The 23,425-nt window shown below is 34.3% G+C and overlaps 1 protein-coding gene across 1 annotated transcript; it reads right to left on the reverse strand.

The window, feature by feature from the left end:
- Positions 1-1,544: 1,544 nt before the first annotated feature.
- Positions 1,545-22,311, reverse strand: LOC108202291 (protein MOR1). Its single transcript, XM_017370682.2, has 53 exons — positions 21,961-22,311; positions 21,703-21,808; positions 21,496-21,619; positions 19,924-20,003; positions 19,656-19,833; positions 19,483-19,547; positions 18,981-19,063; positions 18,779-18,864; positions 18,545-18,658; positions 17,450-17,569; positions 16,335-16,437; positions 15,407-15,543; positions 14,774-14,839; positions 14,528-14,645; positions 14,377-14,417; positions 13,735-13,806; positions 13,516-13,620; positions 13,306-13,411; positions 12,696-12,808; positions 12,526-12,613; positions 12,183-12,283; positions 11,943-12,050; positions 11,756-11,861; positions 11,603-11,682; positions 11,366-11,515; positions 11,161-11,236; positions 10,929-11,053; positions 10,691-10,801; positions 9,293-9,442; positions 9,128-9,202; positions 8,965-9,046; positions 8,774-8,883; positions 8,585-8,686; positions 8,432-8,506; positions 8,238-8,333; positions 8,022-8,123; positions 7,808-7,909; positions 7,349-7,531; positions 7,042-7,230; positions 6,895-6,974; positions 6,132-6,194; positions 5,875-6,001; positions 5,495-5,617; positions 5,305-5,382; positions 4,986-5,144; positions 4,756-4,914; positions 4,099-4,196; positions 3,291-3,447; positions 3,089-3,205; positions 2,903-2,998; positions 2,705-2,776; positions 2,320-2,617; positions 1,545-2,226 (listed from the first exon to the last, which is right to left on the reverse strand). Exons 1-53 carry the CDS (start codon positions 22,121-22,123, stop codon positions 1,970-1,972), a joined length of 6,075 nt encoding a protein of 2,024 aa, XP_017226171.1. The 5' UTR covers positions 22,124-22,311; the 3' UTR covers positions 1,545-1,969.
- Between the last annotated feature and the right edge of the window lie 1,114 nt (positions 22,312-23,425).

A 23,425-nucleotide genomic window follows, 5' to 3' on the forward strand; every position in this document is an offset into this window, starting at 1 on the left:
TCTTTTCGGACATTAAAGTTTTATTGTTTAAACTTCTCCGGTCATCTTGCATGTCCGACGGTTAGATAATAAATTTTCTTGAATGAAAGAATTATCACGGTGAATTGCCGATTCATATTTGTGAGATTTATTCTCATTTTCAAAAAAAAAAGTTAAATACAAAAAATCTGATTATAATACAAAAAATAATTAATTAATATATCCCGTTGATGCATGGTGTAGGACTAAAACTAGTATAATATAAATCAAAATAGCACCTGACATATGACAGGGAAAAAAAAATAGCACCTGACATTCTTTTAAATCGCGAAATTCATATATCATAGTATTATTATTATAACCTAAAAAATTTAACCATATGTAGGGGTCAAAAATTGAAATAATATAGTTATAACAAAGAAAAAAACATATAAGATATAAAATATATTTATATCATGGTACCTCCTAAGGTCAAGTCCTAATTACTTACTGGTATATATATCTGTGCTCGATCACAGCATCTCTTGAAAAAAGAATCTGGTTATATATATCTAGCACAACAATTCCATATCCCCACCAATTTCTCATTATATGGTGGTGTATCCGGGAAAAAAATTTGGCCATAGCCCAGCACATAGTTGTGATAATGCACCATAGATTTTGCCTAGAAATGGGACGGATACTGACAGATAGGAGATAAAGGAAATGGGGAAAAACATGGTCGGTAGACTTAGCTAGGAAGATGTGACGGAAGATTCTTGTGAATAATATATATGTACACACAGATATGTGTACGCGCGCATGTGTACAATTTTAAGTAAACAAGTAGCTAGATTCATACAATTGCCTATTCCAAATTGATGTCCACTAGTGGGAGAGAATCGTTTTCTGTAATCTGTCCCCTCGTTTCAGTTGTGTAGTAGATCAACTTGTGGATCTTCGGCTCAACTCTTTTCAAGTGTAAACTTCTAACAACTAGAGCATAAAACATTAGCTAAATTCTGTGTTGAAGTATTATTATCTTTGTGGTCCTTTCTAGCAATAGTGCTAAACATGTGCTTGCTTTGTGTTTTAAACAGAATAACATGTGCGTGCTGGGGCCTTGATGCCTCATTTGTTCATTTTCTTATGGATTAGTAGACTATACTTCCGAATCCGTATCACGAGTATATTTTTGTAATCAGACCAATAAAAAGGATTAGCTCAACCAGTTACGAGAAAATGATTACTGCAGTGAAAGTATTGGAGGCTCCTATGTCCGACCTTCAGACTTTACTGAATGAATGTCATGTAGTGCCGTCCCTAGTTGTTACTAACCGACCACCTATGGCTCCCGGACCCACAGAGCCAACTCAGGAGCCACCGCATAGGTCACCTCCCAGCTTTGTATCTTTCCATGAACAATGATTCCATTTAGGCACTTCAAGCAAGTACTGGAAGTTACAAATAACAAACAATTTCCTGCCAAAATAATATCTTCATATTCGAATCAAGTCGAATTCAGAAATTTCAGTTTTACAGGAAAAATAGTTCAAGCCTGTTGAAGACTATATTGACAACGATCATCATAAAGCCAAAAATGACCCTTGTACTCGTGATACCATTATAATAATGCCATATTACGTTTGTACGTATCTATGTTGCAACTGTAAACTGCTGAGAAATTCAATGACAACATCGAACATCCATTTATAATCTCCTAACCAATATGCCGATATAGAAACATAAGCATATAATATACACTGTTTTACCAGCTGCTCAACACTAAGTACACTACACAACAAACAACACTGTTTCATTACAACTCTTCTACAAAATTAAGATTATGATACAAACACCTATGCAAATGATCATTGCACCAATAATTTGAATCATCTATACCGCACTGGTTGAATAATTACATCTGCCGAGCCTCTTCATTGTGGCGCTAGCATATTAGGGAATAATTAATTCCCTGACGCTCAAAATGGCCACTTGTAGACCTCTCTTCCTACATAGGTTCAATCGACCCACTTTTAAGCCTTTCCATCCGTGCTTGTAGCCCAGATAATGCCTTCTCATCCATAGGGAGGACACCAACCTGTGCAGGATTCTCAAAATTGGCTCGGTCTGTAGATTGGGAAATTTGGCTCGGGTCCACACTGCCATTTAAGTTCATAAGTGGTCTGTTTCCTGATTCCGGGTTTCCAGCAGCTGCCTGAATACTCTTCATCCTTTCTCTAATTGCATTTAGCGTTCCTCCAGTAACTGCAGTATGTAGAATAACATGTTAATTTTAAATTCTGCAAAGGGGACAACAGATGAAACATAACTGCAAGGAAAATTTCAGCAAAAGTAAACCTCCGGGAGGGAATCTTTCATTTTGCTCGCCAGTCTGATGTCTCAATTCTTGATGATCAGATATTGGACCTCTCGACATCATGGTATTATAAGCTTTGTCATCTTCTGCATAAGATGGGGGTAAACTAAAGCTCGTAGGTTCTACTTTAGAATTTACAGATTTTGCCTCACTTAGCGTATTTGTATGTACAGGTGACAGGGGTGCAAATTTTGGGGAGGAAAGGTTCAAAGAAGAAGGCGGGGGAGTTGCTAAGGGTACACTTGAAGGTGTTCTGCCAGCTGCTGCATTCTTCTCCATCTGCAAATAATGGCAGAAAGGAACTCGTCACACATTAGTCGCTCACAGATTCACAAACATATTATTGCAAAAGACATCAGCACATACCTGAGATAAACCGTCTCTAATGTAAGTACGAAATGCCTCACTAGCATTTTGTAGTTGAGAAAATATATCAACCTGAATATAGTAAGAATATAATATCATTAGTAAATACTGAATACAAAAGAAAATATTATCATAAAATGTGAGAGAACATAAGATGGAAACAACAAATCTTTCACGTTATATGCATTTTGCATATACCTTGGGATATAATTGGGTGATCCTGTATAACTCGTACAGGCCAATGGTGCATGTTTGCTTCTCCCCAATCTTTTTAAAGATTGCAGCCAACTCTTGCTTTATAATCATAATTATCAAGAAAAGTTAGATTGGCTGAAAACTGATAAGCTCTAAGCAACAAAACATAAACAAAGTAACAAACAGTACCTTCAACTGGGAGTCCGCAGAATGTGTGGCCTGTGAGGAATTATTCGCTGTTGAATCACCCCAGTTACTCTGGCCAACTGGTCCTGATGGAGTCAACATTCTTGCAGCTGCCAAGGTCTGTCGTGTAGAACAATATGAGAATCGTACATGTTCAAAAAAAACTAAGACCCGGACACTTCTTTATATTCGTATGTTACAATACCTGAAGATTAAGGTCGATATAGGCAAGAATAATTGGTTGGGGTTCCATATCGATTGGTACCATTGAAAGATGGCCTTTAATAGCAGTCCCACGAAGCTTAACAAGCTCATGTAGAACGGTTTTGACCATGCGCAGTGGTTTATCATCAGCCCCAGCTCTGTAGATTTTGATAATATAAAGCGACCAACAAAACATGAAGTTAGACCAAACTGAAATTAGCAGTAGTGGAAATTACTATTTTAGTTTTTAAGTTCCAACAGATATTAGACCTTCAGAATCAAACAGTTTGTCGGAAGTGCAACACGAAAACTGAATTTTGAAAAATTCCTGATTAAGAATAGTTTAAATTAAGCGTTCTAAGAAGGGTAAGTACTGCTCGACATTAGTGATACTGGTGGTGGAAAAAGAGTACAACCCAAAATTTTCTAGAATATCAGATCTTGCAAGGCTAAAATAAGGAAAATGTGGAAGGCACTAAAAGGAATTAAATAATTAAAGAAGAGTCCTGTCTTTCAAGCCGTTATTTACATCTGTACTCAAAAATTCACAACTGATGGGTACCAAGAGCAAACTTTTCCAGATGGGCAATTTGTCCTAAGTCAACCAGTATCATGCTAGAGACTGAGGTTAACTACAGCTTGAGATATAATACTCATCTATTGGACAACTTTCCAAAATAGTAGACATAATAAAAAAAAATGATTGCAGTGACATCATAGTAAACATTGAGGGGTCATAATAATACCAGCTTAGTGACCAACTCTTCATATATCTACTTACAATTTATTAAAATAGTTTTCAATCATACCTTTTCCTAATCTCTTCCATTCCAAGCTCTTGCAGGTATACATGAATGCTCTGAAGTATTCGATCAAGGTCAACCTCATATATGGTACTCTGAAGAACCTGCATTGGGTAAAGCACATCTGTTATACAACCAGCCACAGCCATGATTCTGAGTCTTTACAAAAAAAACAATAGATTAATATGCTGAATGGCAGTCCAAAATGAAAATCATGTTAACACATGTGAAACCGGCAGGATTTTCCACAATCGTATAAAGCAGTACGCCAGTTTTATATGGACTAAAAATATATCAATATAAGTCGCACCGACTAATGTGGCATCAGAATTACATATACAATAGTCCACAAGAGTGTATAAATGGACTTGGGTGTATATATATAACATTCATTGTGACAATTGCATAATGATGCACCTGGAAAGTAAGATGTAAGCACTAGTTCTAATACAGATGAGTTTATTATGAAACACATGCCAAGTAAAAAATTTAGGGTAAAACCTAAAAGTCTTTCTTGTTCTAATTTAGAAAAACAAGAGATTATATTATGACCAACATAATCTGTAAAGGTCAAAAGTGAGTGTGTTAAAAACTATAAAAATATGAAGAGCTTGGAAATAAAATGGTAAGATGAAATTAAGGGAGTATCGGCAAGAAATTAACCTTGGTAAGTTTAATCAAACATTTGACAACCAGGTCTGAAAACTTCTGATTCCGCATGGCAAAAGACTCATTTGATGGCGGAGATGGCCACCTAGAGGGGTCCAGAGGGCGTAATAGATTGATAAGTACAACAAATGAAGATGTTCGTTCGGCATTATCCTGCACAAATAAATGCTAGTCAGTATAAGAACACATATGACAAAATTGAATCCAACCTCAGAAAAACCTACCAATATTTTAAGCATCAACACATTTAAAGCTTTCAAAAGTTGACTGCCATCATCCATCCGTGGAACCCTTTCATCCAAAAGCCAAAGCAAAAGCTCAGTAATGAGACTATCAAGAGTACTTTCTTTGACCGCGTGGGCAAGCCTTTTATTTTGAAATGTCTGCAACAACAGAAAGATGACCGTAAGTTCAGTTATAACTGATTAATATTGATAAAGAACTTTGGAGATGCTGCAAGTGTTGAGTTCGCTAGGTTCTAATTTAAATTTAAACATGCAATCACTCCTTGACAGCTGCATTCATTAAAACACAATTACTTGCCTGCATTAGCGTGTTGAGGACGTATTTACATGACCTTGAAGAGGCCCCCATCAAACTGAAGTCAAAAGTCTTGGCTACCTGCCAATAATAAGATGATGATAATAATCACTCTTTAGAATCTCACAGGAGCAAAGAAGCTAGCTAATGTGACATTTGACAAGAACTGGGTCAAAGTGAGGGTAGTTGGTACCTTGTTTGCTAAACATGAAACAAGCCTATCTGCATCTTTCAAGACATCATCCATTGCACTCCCATCAGGGTCATTCATAGTTTGGGAAAGCTCATGGCAGACAACTTTCATTCCTTCGACAGACTGAACCATAAAACAAAAGTAATTGTCCAAATCAAGATACTAGATGAAAATAGATAAACCACATCTAGAGGGAAATAAATCACATCTAGTATGATATCTGAATCTAACAAAAAATAATTTTCACGAAAAATTGTAATTTGTTCAACTTAGTTTTTATTAGACATATACGAGTGCATGATGAGATGTTTCATTAATCAAAACTGCCTGGTTTCTGTTCAGAACAAATCACGCTGATAGCAAAGAAAACAGAGGCAAACCTGCTCAGGAGAACCATAAACAATTATATCCAGAGCTTCATTCCAGTCTGTGGGACCAATAGGACTGGCAAGTGCTCTCGGCATTGAATGCCTTTCCATGTGAAGATCAGGTTGATCATAATTCTCTCTAAACAGTGTTATGATTATCACAATGAAAACACAAACAATGAGCTCCAAAGAGAAAACACAAGACTTTCAAGTCCCAATTAAGGAACATAAAAATAAGGAAAAAAAAATCATATATAACCCATCCTTACCTACTAACTATCGGGCCAGACATAGATCGAAAAATTTCACCACTTTGTTCTGCTGCTTCCGGCCTGGGTATCAAAAACAAATATGCGCAATAAAGTGAAACAAGGGTTCTGTAATGTTTAACAACAATAAAGAATGAAACAAACAAGAAAAATGGCAAAAAATATCACAAACAGAGAATACAGATAACAATACTTTTGATTTTGACACTAAAAAGACCCCATACTACTTTGACTGTCCAAAAGAAAAAGTACTCATTCCACCTACAATTCGTAGCACAAAGTATAAAATATTTTGCCATTAGTATCTTATACATTTCACTTACTAAAACCATTTCAGATCATGGGAAGCACCGATCCCATTTATCTCACCATTTTAGAAGTGAAAAAAGTAGTCGCAAACTAGTTCATTTTATAATCATTACAGGGTAGGTGGTTCATCTTGAACTGGATACATCATGCTTATGTTGTAAGAGAGTGACATCTACCTACCTCAAGGAAAATATTAGATATCTAAAATATTGCAATTATAAATCATTACAGGGTATGTGGTTCATCTTAAACTTTATTATCAATCTGAGAACTACTTTAGAAAAATTCAAAGCAAGAAGACTTGTCAACGACTATAATCAAGGCATGTGGGATGGAAATAGCTTAATAAGATTCTGCTCAATTTGCCCAAAATTGCATTGCTGCCGACTCAACCAAAAGATAGAAGATAACAAAAAGGTTCGAAAGTTTAGTTTCGAGGTAATAAGATACACACCCATTTTCTCTAACAGAACGTCTCAAAGCAGCCCTAGCTTCACCAGGCTTCCCTTCTTTTCTTTTTTCCATCTCTCGAGCCTGAAAATGGTGAACCTCAAGCTAATGTTGAGCAGGCGAAAATTAAAGAATGCAAAAATGTACTGACCTTCCACTTAAATCGATCATCTATCATGCTTCTCTGTGCTTCTGTTACCTTGCCAACATATTTCCATATGTCATCACCGAGAATTTTATAACCCGTAGCAAGAGAGTTAAGAGCAGCCTTCCTAAGTTCACCATCTCGTTCTGCTGTTAAGCTTGCAACAATTTGCAATGACTTTAATTGCCCACTGATCTGTAAGAACACACATCCACGCATCAGGCATCCTTTATTATTTAAAAGAACAAATAACAATAAAAATCACGTACAAGACAAAAATTAAAAGGAAACTTGTAAAATTATTACAACTTACCTCAGGCCCATGATTGTCAAGTAAATAAGCAACAAGATCCACACACTCTATTCGAGTTCTGTTGTTTCTAGAACGTAAAGCCTCCAATACATAAGGGAAAGTCTTTGCCGCAGAATATGTATGGATAATTAGTTTAGTTAGTTCACGCATCTTTTCCCTTACTTTTTCAATGTTGTGTCCAGACTGCACATCACAACAGAAACACTTCGTTAAAGAATATGTAAGAACACCCCCTCATTTTTTGGCACATGATATCAGGTCAAAATAAGTGGTACAAAATGCACAAATGTCAATAAAACAAAGAGAAAGTTGCATACACAGTAGGGAAATATATCACAAGAAAGTCAAAGTTACAACACATGTTCTCCATATAAGTAGCAGATTGCCCATCATGAGAAATACATTTAACTATTTAAGTATCAAATAATATATGAGCATTGACAAACGTAGAGTCAGAACCTTCTCAAACAAGCACGGAAGAAATATTGCAGCTTCCGATTCTGTCATGATGTACCCTTCATTTCTCAGTGTGCCAAAGAGTTCAGGAAGAAATTCCAAAACCTATTTGTAAATTCAATAAAAAGAAGCTTATATATAAATGTGATCAGAAGAATTCAATTACAATCCAAGTCAAGCATATATAACTAATAAAGAGTTAATCACATCAGAGCACCTTTAATATGCATGACGTATTGGATTCACATAACCGCAAAACAAACCATCTCAAAAGGATATCCAGAACTTCTGTGATATCTCTGCTAATAGATGGAAGTGCCTGTGAACAAAGTGTAAACAATAAATGAGGAAATCTCTGGAGAATAACTACGACCAGCATACTAGGACATAGAAAATAAATACAAAATAAACAAGTAAACCACGGTTAGAGTACCTTTTGCAGCATATCAATACCATCAACTTGCTTTTTAAAATCTGAGCTTAAAAGCCTTTTGTGTAAATCATCCCTAAAGTACTTCATGAGATCACTCTGATACAAGAAGAATTCCGGATTATTGAATAAAAATATGATAATATGGTATTATGTTTTTTGTGTCAACAGTATACTAGGCACCATCAGAAATAAACCTCAAGATCTTGAATTTGCTCTAGGCGTGGTTCTTCGAACTTGAACCTGCGCACAACTAGTCTCTCCCTCTCATCCTGCACATTAATTATTCCAAATGACAGCAAGCACAAAGAATCCAGTCTTCTAGAATTATAACCTGCATCTATATATACCTTATTGGAGTCCCTGATATTTAATAGAGCCTGGGAATGCATGTTAATATCTTCAACAGACATGATGGTCTCAGGCCTTGCACCCTTTGCCAAGACACCTCTCTTTCAACACAAATGACACAAAGCAGTAGTTAGGTCTCCACACAAAGCAATATAAATCAAAAAAAAACTCAAACAACTAGAACATACCGGAGCAACAGCTCTGCTATGCTTTGACACAGCACCATTAGACTTTCCACTCTTTAAGCCACCTTTTGAAGGTGGTGCAGTTGATGTGGTTCTTGTGGATTCATATGTATCTATCAAAATATATTGTACTTAACTTTAGAAAAAAGTCAATACATGGATAGTTAGTATCAATATTAGCAATACTGATATACCTCGAGAAGCCCCATACGGCTTTAATCTATCAAGAACAATAGCTAAAGCAGGTCCTTGTATATCTCTTACATTCTTAGTCACCTACACAATACACAAATAAATTAAGAGAATCCAAACAAAATACAATAAATCAGGACCAGTCAAGTTCTATTCCTTTCTTACCAACTCGGGCCCGCAGACTTTCAGTATTTCACCAAAGCAAACTTCTGCAGCTTTACGAACATCTGCTGATTTATCCTATACAGAAACCACAATGCAAACATCAGCTAACATTTACAGGATGTAACATCTAAATATCAAGACATTTCGTAGGATGAGAAAACTAACTGTCATAGCTGTGGCAACTGGTTTCAGTAGATGTATAGCATCTGTAAAGTCTTTTAATCCAGCAAGTTGTCTGGACAACCATTCAAAAATATCCCTACGACCTTCAGCACCAATTTTAGCATCCATTAAAGCAGCAGCAAAGTAAGGCACCTAGATTTGAAGCAGGATCGTCATTGTAATAACACAAGATCATCATATATCTCATTTTCATTATTGTTTCCACTAATATACAGGTATATCAGTGGAATTTCAAAATGTACATCAAGTATTAAAATACTGGGGTTCATTTTTTATTTTTCTTAATCCACTTTCAGTTACTCCATTACACAATATCTCAAACAAACTGATATTGAATAGAACAATCTATCTATCTATACTATTACTAAAACAAACACCAGCTGACATCATCCTATACACGAGTCAGCTTCTCAGTTTTTTGATATTTAATGCTATACATGTACATCTCATCTCTTTATCCATTGTACATCTCCTTTGGCTCAACACTTTGATATTTAATGCTATACATGTACATCTCCTATTAACATCCTTATCACCTCTTTAAAAATTAATATTATTATCTATCCAATTTATTTTTATAGTAACATAATATGAGTATTATAATTTATGGATATATTATATTTATATATATCAAGGTAGATAAATATCTTATTTATATACATTTAGATTGTTATAAGAAATATATCATATTTTATAATTTGTTAAAATACTAACTTATAACCCGTGCCATGCACGGGTCACTTATAATATTCGTTATTTTATCAAATATTTTTTAATATTAAATTTTTTTGTGTTGATAAATTTATCTTAGAATAATATATGTTTTGAGTAAAATAGTTTTTAAAATAATTAATAAACATGTTTGGGTTAATATAATTTATTTGGTGTATGAAATAAAAATTTAATTTAACACTGTTGAATAAGATCTTAATAGTCAATCTCATTAAAAGGCTAATTAGTAATTACCCAAATGAATATTCATAAATGAGACTAAATTAATTTGATTCAAAATTAATATAGCAAATTGTATTGCCTCCGATTATAATATAATTATATGTGCTTTGTTTAGGGAAAAAATAACTTGTCAACGCTTAATTTTAGTATATTTTTAATATCATTTCTATATTTCAAATTAGTAAAAGTATTAATTTCATAAATAAGAAGACAAAATCAACAAACATAATATTACATAAATAATAATTATTATAATAATGATATATATATATATCATTTTTTTAAATATTATATAATAATATTTTTGTTTATTTAAAACCATATAATAATATTTTTTTTGAACCATGCATCTGCAGGGGACTAATCTAGTGTATAACAAAACACACTCCCCCTTCAAACCAATATATTAAATGAGATTTCACCAACCATTTTGTCAAGATGAACAGCAGCAAGCCACAAGTCCAAAGTAGTCAAAGTGCACTCTCGCATGTGCTTTTTATTGTCACCAAGGCATTTCAAAACATCCGAAAGAATTCCCTGCCAGGAAAAATTTCACATACTAGATTGGTAAAGCAAGCCCAAGTACTAAAAACAAACGGAACAAAAGGGGGGAGAAGGTTTGATAGGAGAGAGAAGAGGGTCGGAACAACAAGCCAAAACCTACCTTGCTTGCCTTCTCAACAGCGGGTCCCATTGCAGATGCAATGCCACCAATTGTAGACAAAGTAGCCATGATTAAGTTTTTGTTGCTATCATACAGCCGACCTCTTAGAGCCCCAAATAACTCCACTTAATACAGAAAAGAATACAAAGATCAAAAGGGTAACAATCTTATACGTATATAAACCACATGCAAGATTTAGTTGTGTCACAAGTACGAAAAATTAAGGTTATACCTGTACCAGTAGGCTGAACACGCTTATTAGCCTCTTCAAGGATTTTATTTACAGCTTCAATAGATTCCATACGAATCTGAAGAACGTAATAAGACAATGTCATTTAGCCCAAAAAAAAAAAAGACAATGTCAAGACAATTGTTGCAAAAGTAGAACTTTGGGACGAAATTCACTTTTGTTGCTAACATTAGGAAACAATTAATACCTTCCAATCTGAACTCTCTAAACCTTTAAGCAGAGTTGGTGTGATCTTCCCACTAATATCCTCTCGAGGAAGGCTATCTAGCCCACCACCAGAAGCACATGCTGACGAATCTGCCAACTTCACAGTTTTTTTTGGAGCTGCAGCTGCTCCCTGCAGATAATTTCATTCAAATTTAGAACACTAACAGGATACAAGTACAAAGAGATAGTAAAAGTAATATTGAATGATGAACCCTACCTCAAATGGATTCTTCTCATACTCAGCATCAAGTGTACTAAGAAGAGCTGGTTTCACATCGGACAGAAACCCTTTGATATCTGCAGAAGGGATAGCTTTAAGCCCCAACAATTATTTCTACACAATGAACAGAGTCATAAATTAAAACATTACCTGGACCAACAAACTTATGTAAAGCACCGATAAGTTTAATAGTGGCATTTCTTGTAGCAGCAGCACTGGATTGCAGACCAACATCCTTGCAGAAATCAATCAAATCCTACAAAATGCACACAAAGGATTAGAGAAAATCAAAAGCCTACCACATCACCCTGTCGCAATCACATAAGAGCTGAATTACCTTCAATTTTAAAAGTGATACACCAAAATCATCAACTGCTGTAACCATCCAAAGAAGTCCCTCACTGAGAACTTTTGGATTCTTGTGCTCTTTCATTATTTTGTACATCTAATTAGACAAAAGCCAGATGTTGAAAAGACAACAGAGAGAAAAAAATGCAGGACAAAGTTGCTAAATGAATCAGACTGTTAAGGAAACCAGGTGCCGTTTGTAAAACATTATACACACAGCTGTACTTACTCTTTCAAATATAAATCCTGGTCCCACAGACTCACAAAAGGTCGTTAGGCACCTCATGGCATGTGCACGTGTCTTGATATCGGCAACCCTTTCACTGACACCTGTTGACAACACCAACTTAAATACAGAGAGATCCAAATAGTTTTCAATGAAAAAGAAAAGCATTTTAATCGTTTGCTTTAAGTAAATTAAGTCCAAAAACCAAAAGCTAGTACTAGTGTTGAACTCTCTATGCATTATATCACATAGCACAAGGAAAGAACAAAATAGAAAAGAAAAGTATATAGTCCATTTCTACCTGACATACTTATGAAAATATATAAGTGATGTTTCATGAACTGACCTTGAATGCAAAGAACCACACATTTTTTGGGAAACTTTGATGCAGTAGAAGCAATATGTATAGTGACCTCAATAACCTGTTGCTGAACCTGCACTTACAAAAAGAAAGTGCATGCTTCATCATATGTTATATCACAATATACCTAGAGGTCACCAAATTGATAAGCATACCTGAACATTTTTCTCATTCCAACCAGGAACAGCACATAGTAAACGTATCAAAATCTCCACTGAGGCGTCAATGTTCTGTATAGCTTCGACTAGTTCCTTGAGGGATACAATTGCTGCAATGACAATAGGGACGACCAATAAGCAACTAACAGATACATACATATATATATTACGAGATATGTACCAAACTGAAATTTAACACTATTGGCTTAATATATGAACTTCATTCAACACAGACAGAGTAAATGTAATTAATCAAAGAAGTGCATATTATTTGGATCACAACTGCAAAATGTTGACAGTTTAGTTTAACATTATAGGATCACATGAATACAATTAAGTGAGAAAAATGCCTGATCTCAACACATTTTAGTGCATATAAGTATCTCTCTCTTTAGAGAAGATGGTTTACTGCCAAAAAAATATGACAAAATGACTAGTTTTTATAGCCTTCATTGCATAATCCATATGCCTCCCACTTTTCTACTCATTACAGCTAAACTTGTTAACAACATTATCAGATACCAATACAAACTGATGATTAAAATCATACTTTCTATTCACTTAAGTTGAAGACTGTTTTATAGGTACTTCAAGAAGAATGGCATACCTTCAAGCCTTTCTTTCCACACTGCACTCTTCAACAAAGCAATTGTCTCTGCTTGAATAAGTGATCCTAACCTGCTTTCAATCTCTTCAAGACCCATATCAGCTGGCTGCAAACAGCAAATGATAAACGAACAAATTAATAAATGTAACAGATATTAAACTAGTGAATCTAAGTAGAATATAGGAGCAGAGGCCAAAATATTACTATCACCTCAACATCTTCAGGCTCAATGGCTTTTGGAGCTTTTGAGGGTCCCAATCCATCTCCTTTCTTACTCGCACCAGATTTCACAGAACCTACTTTCTTGTTAGCAGCCTGGATGAAGAGAAACACAATTCTTCAGATAATAAAGTATCAAGGCAACATTAAAGATTCCATAACAAATATTAACATATATAGTAGCCATGGAAGTTTAATAAAAAAACTCACTGCTGCTTGAACAGGTCTTTTTCCACTGAGCATGCTAGCTGCAGACCTCCGAACATATGATGCATCAGACGACTGCAAGAGCAACAAAATAAATACAGCCTCTTATGGTCAGAGCTAAATATATGATAGCCTATACTCTACACAAGCACCTAAAATGCAGGCAATTGATAAGTATATTGATTCAAGAAAGGATAACATCTGAAGCAAGAAGGGATGGCAGTGGTGGAGGCTTAAATGGTCTCTGTCTTCGCTCTTCATTAAACAAATAAAATAAGACTATTAACCCAATGCTAAATGACAAGACAGTTACTCACAAAGCTAAAATCTGGGATAACATGAACTATCAACAAAAGGAAATGAACACATCCTCCGAATAAAAGGTGCTTCTTCAGTAGAAACTTGGTGTTCTTATGTACATTCCACACATTACTTTAATAACTTTCACATGAATTTCATGTTATTAAGTGGATGTTACTATTGAACGATTCTCTTACTATACGTTTATTCTCATTCTCTCATTCAACACAAATTAAGTCATATTCACTACATATATGCTTTCAAATTGCCTTGCAATATCTGAGCAACCTTTCTTTTAGAGACTAACAAATCAAAGAATTAGCATATATGGTGATGGATAATCACCTCAGAACCGGGCATGCTTCCACTTGAAGATTTGACTGCAGCTGGATATTATAGACAATATATTAGGAGTATAGAAACTGAAAGATAAACATCAATTTAGCAGTATGTACCGCATTCATAGATTACTAAAAAAAATATGTAAATTTACAACCTGAACCTGCAGCCACTGGTTGACCGCCTCCAGAGCTCCCAATCATTTCAGAAAGTTTCTTTTTTCGAACTTCATCAAGTTTTTCTAATGAATTTTCTAAAGGCCTCATGCCAACCAACTACAAGAAAATGAGAAAACAATAAACATATAAAATATTCATAAAAAGATAGAGAGAGAGCGGTAGAGATACAAAATGGAGAATAACATTTTAAAATGCAGACACAGTATGAATTTAAATGCAAATACCTTTGCCAATGCTGCCAAAGCTGAAAAGGCAGCATCCCTTACATCAGGTGTCCCATCGTTGAGGCACTACATTACCGACAAAATATATATAGAATATGAGTACGACAAACAAGATTTGGACTAAAGATTGAAGCGATATTAGAAAGCCTAGTTATAGAACTTGCATGATTGACTATTAAAAGAAAAAAAAACACATTCAATTTTGCTACATGGCAAGTAAATAGGTGCACAAAAACAAAAATCAACAAATTGGTCCAACAGCTTGTGCAGCAGAGCTGCAGAGGTAATATTTGTAAAGTTGTAAGGAGTATAAGGTACTAGATGCAGCAGTCTTGACATTTGACAAGGATGACGCCGAGTTCTACACGTCAAAAAGGGGACTGAAACAATTATATTTAATATTTATTGCCAAGAGTTTATATATAGGGTAAAAAACCTTAGCAGATTGAACGTGAATCCACCCGTCAACAATACGCACACTATTCTAGATAAATTTTTTAAAAAAAATGATAGACCTGCCTGGGCAAACATAAGGTGCACAACTCTTCTCGGTTCTCTCTTCGGACAGTTATGTAAATACAATTGTACATATATTGCCAGAAAATAAAGGATGCAGCATGAAATGTAACTTACCTCCATACATATTGGAACATATTCCTTGTGCAGTTTGAGGAGAACAGCCTTGTTGCTTGACTCAATACAAAATGTTAACCAGTTTAAAGTCAAAGACCGTACAAGCGGAACTTTATTTTTAACAGCAGTCTTGATATCTGCAATGAAAGTATAACGGCATGATTAAAATATCACTTGAAAAGTTAACAAATAGAATCAAACAAGTACACAGTACACACTCACTTTCACTTATAGTGATAACATTATATTTCACAAAAACTAATAGTGAACAATATAGTAATACAGGACTAATTTTATTCTCTTGGAATAATATGTTGCATGTTCAGATATACAGTCGTGCAGAACTACCATTACATTCTCTGTAAGACGACTTAGCATTATAAAGAATTGCCACAAATTATCACACACGTCAAATCATGTCAGTAAATTAAGAAGAATGATAAATGAGCGAAAATGATTCTATCGATGTCCTCTCCTAATATTAAAACCACTTTGGATAATAAATGAATCAAGTCATCATTTTGCACTACCAGTTGGTCTACACAGTCCTATACCAAAAAAATAAAAACTCCACAGATTAGTGTAGAAGACACGACATTCAGCATTTCAGCCTCACTTGAGCTACTGAACATGCCTTGGGTAAATTTATGCAACAGTTACATTCAGATCGAGTAATCTAACTTCTCAAGTAGGCTCTTCATTCAAGTAAAATGAAGAATTTATAACTAATAGGATATTAAAAACAAGAGCTAATAAGCTGATGAGAGAGTTCGTTGCATTGTTAATTACATAGTTTTAAGAGCTAATAAGCTGATGGGAGAATTCGTTGCATTGTTAATTACATATATACATATACATATATATATATATATATATATATATATATATATATATATATATATATATATATATATTTATGGAGTACTACCTTCAACAATGTCTGCAAGATTCAAGCACCCAGACTTGTACATTGCTTGTAGAGTTTGAGTAAGAGCATCTGTCAAAGTAGGCTTTTTCTCTTTCAATTTTTCCTGTTATAGATAAGATTTATTGAACAAAATATTTACTCCAATACCAACCTCTTTTTATCATTGAGCAGAAACAGAAGTAAACAAAGGATACTAAAATGACAAAAATTCAGACGTGTGACTGGAATACGTCCTAATGAGAAACACCAGACGGTAGCTGTAATAACAAAGCAGATGGGGAAAACCAACAAGACTCATAATAAATACTCTATATAGTCGCTTAGAGAAACAAAAAACAAGGCTAAAGTTACCCGTATTTTAAGTATTAACAACTAATCTGAAATTTTATGTTAGCTAATCTCCAAATCTGATTTATTCTAGGAAATCTGGTATTTGGAGTGATTCTTCTGGGTGATTCCTTACCCTTTAGTTGTTTTGTATAACATATTTTTTAGATGACAAAGAATAGGAGATGTTACTCAAACTATATACGTCACTAACACTGAATAAAGTACTGTTCTATATCAAGTTACTCAACTACTCTATTATATTTCTACATCTCTATATGACAATTCTGTGTTCCCGATCAACTAATCCCCACTTCCTAAGATGTATCAAACTGCTACATATCTATTTGGAGATTTTAAGCCAGAATCATGTTTCTTCCTGTGTGTTTTACATAAAGCTGGTATCACTCATTCGAGTTTTCATATGAAAAGTCATATGACTCATATGAAATAAGTAGGTAGAAAAAGTGTATCACTATTAACTTTGTTGCCTGATTATAATGATCCACATTCACTGGTTGAGATATAAAATTAAATTAGGTATTTAGGTCAATGGTCAAAGCACCCTATCCTTGATGGAAGAAGCTGAGAAACTCTGGAATAACTTCAGCAGTTGCAGATTTTTATACTCTAATCAAATGAGAAAGATATCAAACAAGTATACTCGTAGAAAAACAAAAAACAATTCCTGTAAGCATGAAAATTACTTTTTTTATGTTAAAATATTCAGACACATATTCCTAATGCTCACAAGATGTTTTAAATGTCTTACAGACTACTACACTTACAAGTAGAACTGGCAACATGAACCGTGAGTTCCCTGAAAAATTGGTCCTCAAACCCCTGGCAAGGTTGCCAATTGCTTGGATAGCTTCGACTGCAACAGCAATATTTACATCTGTAATAAGCTGTAGGGGGGTGAGTTATGAGTGACAGATATAATTCAGTTACATATCGATTACAAGGGTTAAAAAAAGTTGCAAAAAGATAAACTATACTATAAATGGAATCTGGGAACAGCCAACAGTACTAAACATGGACATAGATTTGCTAAAAACTATCAAAAACTAGTATATTCGAACTAAACTTGAGGACTAAAGCATCAATTCTGGGAGTATAAACTTAACAATTACAATAGCAAAAGAAAGAAGAATAGCATCTTTTTTTCAAAATTTTGGTCAACTAGTTATATAGATGTTTTGAAACTCTTCGCACATCAAAACATAGTCTATAATTGGTGATAAAAGATATCTTAAGGTTTATTAACATCATAACTCAAGATCTCACTCTCTAATTATCCTGAAATTTCAACCAAGTGCATTATCACATTTAATGTGTCTTAGCCCAATCAAAAGCACAATTAAATCATCCCATAGTTTATTGGAATCAATTTGTATATTCTGATAACATTACTGCAACAATTAAAAACATATAATGAGTTCAGTCATTCGAAAGCCTGCACAATTGAATGCCTATTTAAGATGTGTCAAACCACTTAAATATTAACATCCACTTCGGCAAATAAAATAACACTTAAATGATGCAAACCACAATTTAATGCAAATACAGTCTAGTCTTAAATCCAGTAAATAACAAGACTGGTTCGAATATATAATGCAGGTAAGGAACATCAACAGCCTCAGTGTAGTGAAAATGCAGAAGAAAGATTTTAAATATCCTTACATCACCCTCGTAGTAATACCAAATTAATAGCTTGTGGAATTTTATAAAAATAGAGAATCATATGTCAAAGCACTGATTTACCGGTCACAATAGATATTGGATTATAACTTTTAAGTTAAACACTTTGACATTGGCCATATATGGGCAGAGCACCAACTAAAAATAGCATATGGTTTATTCATTGCTGATGAATGGAATACCTTTTTAAGTGTTCTACAAATTTCTGTAAAATCACCAGGAGCAATTCTTTTTGTTGAAGCAAGCTTAGATAACTCTGCTACAGCCTCTTTCCGTTCTGACCACTTGGTAGCTTTCTACAAGATCCAAAGAAATGTAAACCGCAGACAAGGTATTGCCATTTACCACATAAATAGTGCATGTGAAGTTAATGAAGTTTTAAATGTTGTTAACATATAAGAAGAAAGAACACTAACCACTCCAGCCCAGAATCCGGTCTTCTCTAAAGGTGTCAATATATCAACAGGATCTACAAGTTCATACTCATCTATCTCCTGGGGAGCTGACAGAAATATACATATAAGCACCATATGGAGAGATCAACTTATAATTGGCTGATACATCAGAAAATTTAAATTATATAGGTATCTCTCAATGGCTTTGAAGTAGATAACATACTATCTGCAGCTGCTTCTTCAGCTGGACCAGACCCTGCAACCTCAGACATAGCTTCAGGTTCTGGCTCTTTGTCTTGCTCAGATCTGGAAATTGATCCAAAAATAAGTCCATTTATAAAAACTGAAGCAAAATTATTTTAACAAGACCTAATATCAGCTCATCACAGTCGATATTAATCTATGAAAACATTGTTCCTACATACTTCCAGAGTGGGACATGCTGGGTAAGTTTAATTTGGTTTATTTCTAGGCTATGTGGAATACTGGTATGTACCTGTTCCAATTATTTCATATTATTATGTAATGTTACGTTACCATAATGTCATCCATCTAGGGCATACATTTTAAAGCCAACCGGAGCATTACTCAAACTTCCAAATGGAATGATAGAAGTTATTGAGTTAGATGCTGAGAGCAAATCTTCACACAAAAACCCTATATAGAGAGAATATATACATCCTTCAGTGGAAAAAAAAGAAAGATTTTACAAATCAAACAATCACCTTATTTTACGAGATGGCCTAGCAGACCCTGTGACGTTAGCAAGCTCGGCCTCCAATTCTTTTTTCTTTATTAGGCAAAAAGAGACAAATCCTTATCACATTCCCAGAGAGATAAACGAAAGATGTTACAAGGATGAACATTAGGCCAAATTGCCAATAGATAATTTACATACCATCGTATCACGCATTTTCTCAAATAAAATCGACTTCACTGGATCTTTTCCAATCCAACGACAAAGCTCAAGTGTAACCCCTTTAGATGAAGCACGAACATTCTGATCTTGGTGATCAAAGAGTTCCGGAAGCATCTTTAAAATTCTTTTCGGAGGCACAACCTTTGATCCAAACTCACTGAAAAATGTAGAAAATTTAAACCAATATCTCTGGATTTGGATTCTAAATCACAAATTGTAAAAGATGAATATTTTACACATTTAAAACCTTAGGGCTTGAAACATGACATCTATGGCAGGTACAACTGCTTTCGCGACTTTAGCTTTGATTGCTTTCTCCATAGCATCCTTCAGTTAAAGATATATAAGTCTTTAAATAATGCGCCTAAAAAGGAAATAACTATATATCTCCATAATATAATAACTGAAGAATCAAATTAAGATTCAGTTCCAATTCCACACAACATAAGCAAAGATAGCACATAATCATTGTCTAGCTTGCTCTATAAAACTCAATTCCAATTAACTCAAGGAATGCAACATATTCAGTTCTTCAAGACACTCTGTATCTTTTCAAAAGAAAAACCCTGTCTTTCTTAATGTGCATTATGTGAGACTACGAGTTTCAATTCTAACAGCCATATTAGTTTCATTTCAGTATTAGGTAACAAAATCTCTTTAGCAACAATACCTGGAAATGAGCTAAGAAATTTGCATATCTGTTGGCCACTAATATACACATTCTAAATAACCAAACAGAATAGTTCCATAACACCTTCTAACATGCAATTTTTGTAACACCGTGCAACAGAAGGCTACACAAAGGGGCTGTCAGTCCAAGATACTGGCCTTTCTTACAGAATAGTTCCATAACACCTTATAACTTTTAAGCTTAATATTTTAATATATAAATATACAAATTTATCAATATGTCAATTATTGATTTTACCAAATTATCAATAAAGGAGCACCAGTAACAAACTGCCAGTATAGGAGCATCAGTACCAAATTAATTTACATGCAGTTGGAGGCAGATTATTAGAAGTGTGCATATATGATAAAACTCCGCAGATTTTAATGGGATGGGGAATGTTATCCTACCAACATATATTACATGCATAAAATCCTAAAATTACAAAAGTAAGATGCCGCAAAGGAAAATTAGATATGTTTCCATTGGAAAGAGAAACTGGAAATATATCAGCACAAAGTTCACAATTTCATGCCTAGAATTTACAAGTGACAAAAATCTGTATACAAGTAAATTCTCTGTTCTTAGCATAAAAAGTTAAGTCAATTTAAGCCTGTACAAAGTAGCATACCAAATTTTGCATTAACAAAGATGCAAATATTTCTGCAGTAAAGTGCTTTACTGATTATCGGCCAACGTATAAAGCAAAAAATAAATACTATATTATGTTGCGACTCAATACTGGAAAGCTGAACCAAACATTAACAGAAATTATAGCTTAAACTGCCTAACATTTTCAAAAAATATTGTAATTCATATGATGTAATGGAAAAAGACCTTTAAGAATTTAGCCAGTAGAAGTAGCATGACCCTGTAATGCTTAAAACTTTGGAAATGAATCTATGATATTGCTTACTAAAACTACATATGCTTTAGCTGATTCCAAAGTGCCAGCTTATATAATTTTAGCTGGCGTTACAATTTTGAATGCACTCACAAGCATATTACATACATATGATCAAGCTACACCATGTCAGCAACAAAACCCAATGCAAACTCATACACGTGTTTAGAACATATTAACCTAGCCGTTAAGCAACATCACGACAAAATTCAAAAAAAAAACAAGAAAAAAACACTAAGGCATACCAGAAACGCATCGACAGCCTCTAACTCTACCCAAAGCATAAATATAGCCTGCGCCTTCTCCACAGTCTTCGGTCGTCCCGTCAAACACTTTGCCACAATCGCATCACACACTTCTTTCGCATACCTACATTCAGATAACCACATCTAAATTCCCCCAAATCAAACAAAAATACCGAAAACACACAAAACCCTAAATTGACACTTCACCTTCCGGCATCCGCATCCGCAACTTTCAAAAACACAATCAGCGCATCCAACGCCTTCTCTTGAACCGGAGCATTAGCATCTGCCACCGTCTTCCGAAAAAACGGACCTAATCACAAAAATTCCACACCAAATCACAAACACAAACACATTACACAACAATTTACACTACAAATTCACACATACCTCGACACCAACCCTAACAACCAGATCTGAAATTCAAATTCCAAGAAAATCGTAAAAAACAAAACGAAACCTAACCGAAATCACGGAGACGAGGATCCTTCGGATCGGAAATAGAAGCACAAACGGCGGCGAGGTCGATGTTGGCGTCGTTCCGTACCTTCCAGTTCTTGTGCGTCAATCGATCCTCCCACGGCAATTTCTTCGCCTCTTTCAACAGCTTTTCATCTTCCGTCGACATCGCAATCTACAAATGTGTGTGTTTGTGTGGAGAAATATATAGATACAAATCGGTGTATGTATAATTGGCGTTTGAAATAGAGAGAGGTGGAATGAGTGCCGGCGAGTAGAGAGAGAGCGAGAGAGAGGGTGAGAGAAAGAGATACAAATCTATCTCTTTTTAATTTTATATATTTTCTCTGTTGTTTCAAACCTGGTTGAAAGAAATGGGGTTATATTTCAACGAGAGAGAGCGTTTTTGAATTTTAAACGTAGAGATATATCGGCGATAAAGGAAATATATGAAAATCAATTATTTCTTTTAATTCCATCGTTCGGATTTCGGAAATATGATGGTTGGAGTTTTGAACGGGAAGAATCGAAGGTTATCTCAATAATTTTTTATTGAGCTCTTAAAACATCTCCAACCAATTATGAGAAGTCCTTACCTAAAATCTTAATTGACATAACGTCCTCAAAAAACGCCCTTCAATCATACCCACCTGTTATCACTAATTATGGTTATAATCAACCTTTTATGGATGATATATTTGACGATCCACTACAGGTTTGTAAGAAATCTGTAAAAATATTACATATCACTTGTTATCATATTGAAGTGATTGATTCTATTTATAACAATCTAAAATATTAATAATATACTATTTTTAAATTATAGGCAATCAACATAACCAATACCATTCAAGTAAGGGGCCGTTTGGTTTGACTGATGGAAACGGAAAGGAATTTAGAAAGAGAAAGAAAAAGAAAAGAAAGGATTGATACTGAATTGTATTACCTGTTTGGTTTTGATCCGGAAACGGAATGAAAAATTATATGATTATATTTATATTTGATTTTTCAGAGATTAAATAATATCAAAAGACTCAAATATATTTATGTTTATAATAATATAATTTATTTATATTTTTATACAATTTATTATTTAAAAATGTCATTAATGTTTTAAATACCTTGACTTATAAATTATACAAAAATTATTTTTAATATATAAATACTAAATTAAAATTTATTTTTATTTTTTTAAATATATTTTAAATATTAGTTATAATTTTAATGAATTAGGAAATAAATTATAAATGAAAATGAAAAAAAAAATCAAAGGGAAAAGAAATACCTAGTGGGGGGTAGGGAATGGGGTTTGGAGAATATTAGGTAAACCCGGAACTGAAAAGAGGGAAAGAGAATGATACTTTTTACAAAACAAACACCAACTAAGGGAATCAGCCTTCATGTTTCCCTTTCCCTTTCTTAACCACACCCAACCAAACGGCCCCTAAATGTTTTACAACTTCAACAAATT

This window comes from Daucus carota, chromosome 1 (genome assembly GCF_001625215.2).
Source record: "Daucus carota subsp. sativus chromosome 1, DH1 v3.0, whole genome shotgun sequence".
In the NCBI taxonomy this organism is placed as follows: domain Eukaryota; kingdom Viridiplantae; phylum Streptophyta; class Magnoliopsida; order Apiales; family Apiaceae; genus Daucus; species Daucus carota.

Excerpts from the sequence above, each read along its gene's own strand:
- LOC108202291 (XM_017370682.2), bottom strand. The coding sequence starts at position 22,123 with ATGTCGACGGAAGATGAAAAGCTGTTGAAAGAGGCGAAGAAATTGCCG. Across the intron at positions 12,284-12,525 it reads TGTGGTTCTTTGCATTCAAG|GTGTCAGTGAAAGGGTTGCC; the intron begins GTCAGTTCATGA and ends TGTTGTCAACAG. Across the intron at positions 7,910-8,021 it reads ATACGTCATGCATATTAAAG|GTTTTGGAATTTCTTCCTGA; the intron begins GTGCTCTGATGT and ends ATTTACAAATAG.